The sequence below is a fragment of the Clupea harengus genome, chromosome 11 (assembly GCF_900700415.2).
Source record: "Clupea harengus chromosome 11, Ch_v2.0.2, whole genome shotgun sequence".
In the NCBI taxonomy this organism is placed as follows: Eukaryota; Metazoa; Chordata; class Actinopteri; order Clupeiformes; family Clupeidae; genus Clupea; species Clupea harengus.
The window spans coordinates 27122716-27132537 of record NC_045162.1 but is presented as its reverse complement, the minus strand read 5'-3'; the positions used below and the strand labels follow the sequence as shown (position 1 = coordinate 27132537).

The 9822-nt window shown below is 40.9% G+C and overlaps 1 protein-coding gene across 1 annotated transcript; it reads left to right on the top strand.

Annotated features, from left to right (window-relative positions):
* Nucleotides 1–624: 624 nt before the first annotated feature.
* LOC116222531 (piggyBac transposable element-derived protein 4-like) lies at nt 625–9559 on the top strand. The gene is made up of 4 exons (XM_031576955.2): nt 625–657; nt 5690–5871; nt 6636–8949; nt 9550–9559. The coding sequence occupies exons 3-4, from the start codon at nt 8333–8335 to the stop codon at nt 9557–9559; spliced, it is 627 nt and encodes a 208-aa protein (XP_031432815.1). The 5' UTR covers nt 625–657; nt 5690–5871; nt 6636–8332.
* The last annotated feature ends 263 nt before the right edge of the window (nt 9560–9822 follow it).

Here is a 9822-nt window from a genome sequence, read left to right as displayed (position 1 = left end):
CTGATCATAGCACATGTCTGTTAAAAACATTTAGGAAAGGAATCACACTTTCAACACTTCATGTACTTCAAACTTGAATGATAAATCTGTGGTAAAGAGCGTACATATACAAAAATAGTGTAATGCCCATCAACATGCCAGGTAGGTCAAATATGAAACAAATATGTTTCATATTCTGCATATGAAAAGGGCCATAATTAAGTTATTGTATATGCGATATTAAAAAATACATATGAATTTTACAGACTTTTTCCATATCTGTGTCCTAATCTCTTTACAATCTTACCTGTACAAATATTTGCCATGGCAACAACATCACAGCTAGACCTTGACTCCTCTCATTTCCTCCATAAATATTTATGGTTCACCAGAACAGCCTACTTCCCGTGTTGACCCAGCTTGTTAGGTGAACATTCACCCTTGTTACTTCAGGACTCCGGAGTTGCATATACAGTAGCCTAAGTATATTTATTAGACCAACAACAACAACAATTGCAATCGGGCTCACTCCCAGCACAAGGCTGAAAGTGAAGCAATGATAAACACATCGCACAAGGTTTATATAGACAGAAGTTTAGCGTTCAGCAGAGATAACTACGTGGTGGATCTCTGACGTCCGAGGCTCCCTGTCTTGCAAGGATGGCAGTTTTGCACAAGGTCGGAAGAAGCTTATTACCTCTGGTCATGCCCGTATTAAGACTTCATGGTGCCCCTGGGCAACAGTGACTCTCTGGTGCCCACCTACCCCCACCCCGCAGAACACAAACCATACCTATCCACCGGGGTAGTAATTTGAGTAGAAATACTTTCTTACTGTACTCAAGTATTTCTGAGTATCTGTACTTTACTTGATTGTTTTTTTATACATACTTTTTGCTTAATACTGCTCCACTACATTTTCCATACATTGATGTAACCTATGTAAAGAATAATGCACTGGGAGCAAGACAGTTATAAGAAAATAACCGTTCGACACGTTTACCCCCCTGAAGTGCGGTTATTTTCCATAACTCACTTGCTCCCAGTGCATTATCCCGCTTATAGCAAACTTGCCAAAGTAATTAATGCATATGCTGTAAATTATGTTTAATGTGAACTTATGTTATTAGAAATCATAACTTAATACAGTGCAGAACTATTGTTTTATCTTTTGTTGACCTTAATGAAATATCATTACTAATCTCAACAGGTATATTATTCGTCTAAATCATAATAAAGTTTATACTTTTACTTTTGGTACTTAAGTAGGATATACAGGATATACAGTACACATCTGCTATAATCTACACAGAAAAGGAGAACATGGGCACATGTACAAAACAAATCAAGCTTTATTTATTTAATCGAACTCGCCCAAAAAACAAGTCAGAAGCCTGCCAAGTAGCCTACATCTTTCAACCAGTATGTGGCGACATTAATAGCACTTTCTTAACAATGCATAGTAAAGTTGTCAATCTTCTTTGCAATTATAGCACACCAAACAATGAAATCTGACATTACAAAAAGCAATCCAACGTTAGTTGGATTCAGTTATCATTAAACCAACTCACAGCACCGCAAATAAGCTTTGCAGTTCACAAAGCTTTCCCAAACTTAAATAGCTAACAAGAAGTGATGACGGCTATCAAAAACATCGGCGAGGTTATGCATTCAGTGACACCCACGTACACTGCTTCAAACCTTTGCAAGCGCAGTCTACTAACGAACTATCATTTCAGAACCATTGGAAGCAGACAGCACACACACACTTTGCCTTCTGAAAACACAGATTTACACGGTTCAAAACCTTTGCAACCGCATTTTTTAAAAAGTTGCCGCATTTCTACACTCTTCAACTTTTTTCAACTGTCGTTTTGCATTACCGCTGCCGCTTCATCTTGATCGTTCTGTTGGTGCCTCTTTCGCTGAGTTTGTGCATTGTGTTTGGAACGTCAAATTGTGCTGACGTGGGGTCAGAATGAAAAATATATATATTTTTTTTAATAAAAAATACATCGGTTGCTTGGTGCCCCTGGAGTCTTGGTGCCCCTGGGCAGTTGCCCAGTTGCCCGTATGGTTAATCCGGCCATGCCTCTGGTCTAAACATGCTCTTGTACAAATGCAGACTAAGTGGCACCTCAACAACTCCAAGTCCATCCGAGTCTATTGTTTGAAAATCAGTGGCGGCGCCAGACATTTTTTCCTGCAGGTGCTATGGGGGAGCTCGGCGTTTTAGTGAGGGTGCTATGAAATGAGGATGATAGCCTATGTGTCACATGGTTCTCTACTACAACAACTTTACATGTTTGCTCTCTGAAGCGTCTTTGGGGTCCATGAAAAGCGCTAAATAAACCGATTGTATTATTATCATCTAGGCTTCTTCCGACAGGCGCGCACATCTGCGACGGTCACTGACAAAAGGCATACAGCATGTTATAGAGTACGCAATCCCAAATACCTAACTTACTTTAAAACACTTGTGGTAGTGAGGATTAAAGTTGGGCGACAGGTGACCACTACCATGTCAGATAGAGTGAAATGAATCTTGGAATAGCAGATAGAATTAACTAAAACAATCAAAGAGTCAGAAATGCGTTAAAAAGGTATATATTATTTCAGTTCACAATCATCAGTAATCACATAGAACCTTATACTAGCACACAGACAGACAGCTTGTTTTAAGGCGGCTCAAAAATAATCGTAAAAAGAGAAAAATGGCAAAAAGTTAAAATCTTCGGCAAAAAAGGGCATCTTCGTTGCTAATCAATCGAAACGAGTCTTCAGCGACACAGAGTAATCAATGCATGCAACAAATCAGACAGCTTTCATTAATGTTACACAGCTAGCAATACCTTAGTTGCATTGTACTCCAACCACGCAAACTGTCCCAATCAGCTTTTACAAAAACTCCTTTGTTGGACTCCAAACATGCAAGGTGGATATTTCTGGAGTTTTGGTCTTCTCGGACCATCCTGAGCGTTCATGCTAATGCCACTGATGCTGCTAGCACCATGGTTAGCACCGTCAGTAGTGGTGGAGGGTTGACCTCCTTGACCACAACGTTCCTCTCCTTAAAAATCCACACCAGATACCCCTGGCATTTCTTCTTCTATGTCACTCTTGTTTCTTAATCGTTCCTCCAAACATGGACATTTAGGTAGCAAAAACTGATGCATTGTTGATATTCACTTGAAACTACCACGCAGTAGCTCGCTTTCTCCTTCAACCGTCCGGTAACGTCAACATGCAAGCGTGCGACGTGAAAGTTGGGTCATAGGTTATGACAGAATGATTGCTCTGTGTCTAAAACAATCTGTTCATTTCAATCTGTCCTTATTTTCTTTTGTGAGTTAAATATTATTATCACACAATAAATAACCCAGAATGAAATTAAATAACAATAATAAATAAACCATTTTCTTGGGGGTGCTATGGGGGTGCTATGGCTAATCCAGGGGGAGCTAGAGCACCCCCTAGCCCCCCCCCTGGCGCCGCCCCTGTTGAAAATGGTTGTGGCCAATAACAATGTATGACCGTCAGCGTGTGCTCTTTACTGCGCTATCTTTTTACAACCTTTTTACAAACTGTATAAATGCAAACAACAGCACAGCTAGACTTTGGCCTATCTTATTTCCTCATTTAACATGGTTTACCAGAAGGCTTCATGTGTTAACCCAGATAGAGTTTCCCAAGTATAACCCATGGCTATAAACATGTAGCCTAGGTTTTCCCAGAATACCTGTCAAAAGGACAAAATCATGTAGAGATAGGGGAACGCACATGATGATTCATATCTTTTAAGCCTGTGACACCATAAATGTCGGGCTGTCGGTAAGCATCTAGTTTTTGAGGTGTGTCCTGCACCATTGCCTCTAGCAGGCAGTTTTTCTGCCGAGATTGAGCATGTTGAATCGGAGCCCGTGAGAGAGATCACTCTGATTAGCAGTACAGCGAATACGATGAAAAAAATATTATAAAGATATCGTATTATACCTCTCAGACGAAGAAATGTGATGTTTGTAAACATTTTGTTGATAATTGGTCAATGCAATGTCCATGTTAAAAAGTAGTCTACACTATATAAGAACATGACTGGTTAACAAGACATGATACAAAACATCTCAAAAACAAATTTTGCTGTGTCTGTTTAAAGTGTCTATGGTGCTCCTGTTTGTGAATGCAAATGCTGTCACACGCCCCTGTATCCAAGAAGATAAGTAACTCGCCTTTACATTGAAACACAGCTTTAAAAAAAAGATCACAGAACGTATGTGCTACTTGACCGTTGGCTGTAGTCTTTGCATTCTGTTCAAGAGCAACTTTTTGGCCCAGACACAGGCGACGTAAGGTGACGTAAAGTGAACAGTCAGCCATAAATATTGGAAAAGGTCATGTGTTTTCTGCAAATGCAGATCTAGATCAGCCGCTTGTGTAAAAATAAAAATGTAAAAACTCTACTTAACGTCCCACCTGATTCAAACACATCTTCCACCTGTAAAAAAAAAAATCGCGTTAATCTCCCGATAAAATAAATTAACGCCGTTAAAATGGGTTTGCGTTAACGCCGTTAATAACGTGTTAAACTGATAGCACTAATACAAACACATCAAGGCATATCAGACTACCCCAAAAAACCTCACAGGCCTTTGTCCCCTAAGAGGAAAGTCTCCTTTGTGTGGAATGACAGCTAGTTATCAGCTGATGTTACAAATCACCTCAATTTAACTTTTGAAATAAACTGGAGATGGTGCTCAACTATCCTGATTTCAAACTTAAAATGGTGGGCATTTTGCAGGGTTTTTAAAAGCAATTGACTGCACTCAATTACTGCCAGAGCTTCTGAAACTTAAAGTAAAAGTGCTCTCAAAACTACACGCATGAATCCAAAACAAAACATGCCAAGCGACTGGTGTTGACGTGTGAGATGTTTGGATGATGCTTAAGACCTCGTAATAACCTTACAATAAGTGTTCTTTTAGACATAAACAGCAGACGTTTGGCGCAGTCTGGAGAAAGCTCATCTATGTGGCATCTACTCCCACCAGTGCACCGTTTGTTAAAACGGTCATGGATGATCATACAATGCCACATTTTATTGGTAAACTGAATTTGAGAACATTTTTCAGGGACGATTTTCTTGTTGTTGTTCTTGTTGTCAATACGCCTTTAACCCGAGTGTGTGAGCGAGCCTCGCGAGCGTGCAGACAGACGGTGATAACGTCTAATAAACAGACTGGGAGCGACTGTCCGACCCAAGCTGGTGAAAGTTGCCATAATCAGCTGATGGATATAAAGGTATAGCACATGAAGTTTAAAATTGTAAAATAAACGAAATGGTTAAACCATCTCGAGTTAATTATAGATGTCGTGGCTCTCTTTTATGAAGTTTTACGAGTTTTTGTCCTAGAGACATAAAAAGAACACCCCCAGAAACCTTAAATCTTTTACTTTGACAATGTTTAAGTTTGAAACTTAAAGGGAAATTAGCAATTTGTCAGTGGAATAGAAAGAAAAGCTTGCACATGTTAGTCTCTGCGCGAGGTTTTAGCTCTTAATGGCCCATTCATAGCAAATGAGGGCTATTCATATGGTAAGAGATGGTATTTCGGCGATCGCTATTGGGTCATGACATGGCGAAGAACCCTGAGTAAACGCCCCTTTTGCAGCAAAATAATCCAGTCCACATTGTGGGTTGTTTGTTATCATACAGACTGAGGAGAAGCAACATGTCGCTACCCATCTCTGCTGCTAAAGCACTATGCCATATCCGGAGGAACTTGCTCTGGAGAGCGAGGAGGACAATCATTCCTCCGATGAAAGTGGTGATGACAGCGAGGACGAATATAACCACTTCGTGCTTCGTCTTGACCCCGTTGAGGATATCCCTGATGAGTAAGTTGTATTCGCTTGACTGGCTCTTGTAACGCATGGTGTTGATTAACTTATAGGGAGTAAACGCATGTCATATTATGCTCTGAGTTGATTATTAATTATTGTTTTAATTTGCTTGTTATTCTCACTATGATTAATGGGAAGTAGGTCTAAGGGCGACCCTAGAGGGCGCCCCCAACCCATTTGTCGCCCTAGGCAGTCGCCTAGTTCGCCTATAGCAATCGCCGGCCCTGCTCTGAGTTGAGTGAATTATTGTAGGCTACTACCGTCTGTAGGTGGCGTGGCGTAGCGTGTGGAAATAGCCTAACAGACTGGACTAGCGCGCCAGTTAGCCAGCTAGTAGGCTATCTAGTCACTTGTCTTTATATTAAACCTGTCTTTCTGTTAAAGTAAGCCCACGATTAAATATCTAACATGCCAGGAACAACAACAAGCCTTTAGACGTTTGTTGTCGAAGTTGTTGGAGGCGGTTGTCAGCGCAAAAATAAGTAAAACATAGGCACTTGGTGCAGCCAGTGATGCAAAACTGCGTACACTAAAATCAGTTTATCCCTGTGGTTAGTCATTAATGTATGCTATTATAACGTGTATGATAGGTGTGAATCGAAACTGCTCAGGGGTGAATGATCGAAACTAGCCAGGTGTAAATTACCGAACCTGCTTGTGAACTTGTGAATTGCAGCATTGGAATTCTATGTTTTTAAAGTGCCTTAACATTATATGAAAGAGCAACTTTTAATTGTGTTTAATGTACTGCATTACAGAAACGGGGAGAACATTGCACCTACACCACCAAGGAAAAGAGCACGACGTCTGTCCAAACAGGAGCCGTTGTCATGGAAGCAGTGGTTAAATTGGCTTTTGTGAGGAGGGGGAGCCCTTGTGTGCGGTCAATGGTCATCTTTCAAAAGCATCTTTATTTATATCGCTCTCACATAAATTATGAATTAATGCATTATTACACTAAAGGGGCTCTTTTTCTACTTCTAATGTGTAGGGGTTGAATCGTTTTTCAAACAGGCTACAATTCAATGTATTATCTTTTTAATATCCTCAAACAACATTAAGAAACGTATTTATTATTAGCACATAACAAAGCTGCATGCAGAATATAAAATGTATGTTCATGATTACATTAGTGCAGCTATCATTAAAACAGACATTGATATTTATACAGTATATCCTCACTTGTTTCAGGATCATTGGAATCTATTACAGTTTTTCAAAATTACTTTGCACCAACAACCTTAAGTTAGCCTATGTGAACTTTAATATTTTGTGTAATTCAGAGCTGAAACCACAACATAGGGACACATGTCCTTATATCATATTAGCCTAGTATTTTAGTTAAATTGTTATTGTCCAAATTGGGATTATTGGCCTGATTATATGTGACAAGATCATTACGTGAAGATCCCCATCAACATGTAATCTGGATAATTTGATGATGCTATGCTGTCTTCAGAGTGTCAAGAGAGCAGGTAGGCTACAAGATTTGACATTTGCTAGCGGCTAGCTAGCCAGTGGTTTGTATGGTGTTGCTCGCTTTTTAGTGCGGGCGTCATTGGCCATCATAGGCGTTTGTTGTGCCCTTGTCCCCCTATGGATATTAGCCCCTTGATGCGAGTTCAACTGCACTTTGTTGCAAAGTTGTGCCATGTTTTTTCTTTGGGTTAGGATAGCTTGGCTAGTCGGCTATTAGGTTCTGTTCTGAGTGAAGGCTAAACTGCTTGGCAGCGTCCTTTAAGTTAGTTTAGTTAATTTGTTGTTTCAGGCTGAAATGTCAGTCTGAATACCAAAAACAGATCATAGAACACTAACCTTCTTCACACATTCTAGCGGTGGCGCTTTGATGGACAGCTTATTAACAACAACAATGATCCTTTAGAAAACCGTCTTAACAATCACCAAAGATTGTAGGTGTCGATTTTTGACGTGCACTTCACGAGAATCAGTAGAATGCCCTATATGACATCTCATAATTCCATGTATCATTGATTGGCTACAGTGTCTTTGAGTAGTCTTGTGAGTTATATAGTCTCATATTGCAATGCGTTTGTCAGGAGATGAACAAATATTAAAAGTAGTATATGATTATTTTACACTGAGGGAGACGGAGCTGAGCTCCGGTGGGGTTTGATGTGGACCTAAGGAGGCGGAGCTGAGCTCCGGAGCGCTCCGGCCCAATTTAACCTCTGCATGGAAGTCAGAAAATGACAAAGATGCCGCTCCAGCAACACTGCGGTTTCTTCCTGCAAGGGAGCCTGGTGTGCAGCTGAGTGCAGCAGACAACCACACTCCTCTGGACCTCTTCAAACTCTTCTTTTCAGATAGTGCTGTGGAAACACTCTGCAAAAACACCAACAAGCAAGCTGCAAGGTCCATAGCCAGAGGCGTGGAGTATAAATGGACGGATGTTGGCGTTTCTGAATTCTACAGATACATTGGACTGATCTTCCTCATGGGCATGGTCAAGCTGACTGATGTACGTGACTACTGGAGGAAATGCTACTACCACACCGTCCCTGTAGCAGCAGAGGCGATGGCAAGAGACAGATTCCGAACAATATCCTGGAATGTGCACATGAGCGACCCAGATGAGGACAGAGTGAATGATGCCAAGAGGGGAACCTCAGCACATGACAGGCTGTTCCGGCTCAAACCCCTCATGGACACTATCCGGAATGCCTGTAAGGCATTCTATCAGCCTCGCAGGAACATAGCTGTGGATGAGCGTATGGTGGCTTCCCCTAAGTGTGGTTTCAAGTTGTTTGTGCTGGCAGACTCCAGCAATGGGTACACTTTGGACATTTCTGTGTACAATGGAAATAACAACTTCCTAACAGGGCAAGGTCTCTCTTATGACTCTGTCATGTCACTGATTGACAAAGGGTATTTGGGGTCGGGATATCATGTGTACATGGACGATTTCTACACAAGCCCAAAGCTTTTCAGGGACTTGTTTGCTGCCAAGTTTGGTGCTTGTGGAGCATACAAGGATGTACGGAGGGGCTGCCCACGCAGTGCTGTCAATGCACTGAACAAGATGTCCCCTACAGGAACGTACCGCTGGAAGTGGTACAAAGAAACTCTTTTATCACTTCCTGGACGTTGCTGCAACAAATGCCTACCTTCTCCACAAAGAACTCACGATGCAAGACATGATGCACAAGGACAGCATGAGCCACAAGGCTTTCATGGAGGAGCTCACCGCACAGCTGATGGGTATTCCACAGAGAACTCAGCCACAAACATCTCCTGTCCTGAATGGCAGGGATCTTTGCTCGCCAGTTTGTGAGGTTGAGCCTCCCACCGATGGTGGCAAGAGGGCTCGTGATAACCGCAAGAGCTGTGCACATTGCAGGGTGCAGAGTGGAAAGGACATCAAAACCCCTTGGAAGTGCAGAGCATGTGATGTCTATCTGTGCCTTCAAACAGACAGAAACTGTTTTGATGCTTGGCATCAAGGGGGGAACTAAAGAGGACATCTTTTTTTACTTCAATATTCATTGTGTAGGGAAAGTGGTGTTGGAGGGGGAAATTATAAATATGTAGTAGTGAAACCACACATACTTTTCTGAATGCTAAACTCATGTGTTTAGCCAACACCTATGTTTACCAGGTTCAAATGTCTAATTCCGAAATCTTTACAATGTGTACAAAGTCCTCTTAAAGTAGGTTTTTGTAAGAATGTTTTTACATTTGATTTAAATAAAATAAAATATTTTACTATACTATTCCTTTTTTCCATCATGTTATTATTGCTGATGTCTTCTTGAATATAATCATATGCCACTTGTGCATCAATGTTTTTAATTAGGGGACATTTTTTTATCTATTCTAAATGTCCCTTCGTTTATTTATTTTTTCCATCATTTTATTTTTATTTTAATGCCCTTATCAACATGGAAAAGTGGATTGGCTTGCTCTATGCAAATGTTTTATTTTATT

What these genes read in the sequence shown, in the direction of transcription:
- LOC116222531 (XM_031576955.2), top strand. Translation starts at nt 8,333, where the DNA reads ATGGGCATGGTCAAGCTGACTGATGTACGTGACTACTGGAGGAAATGC.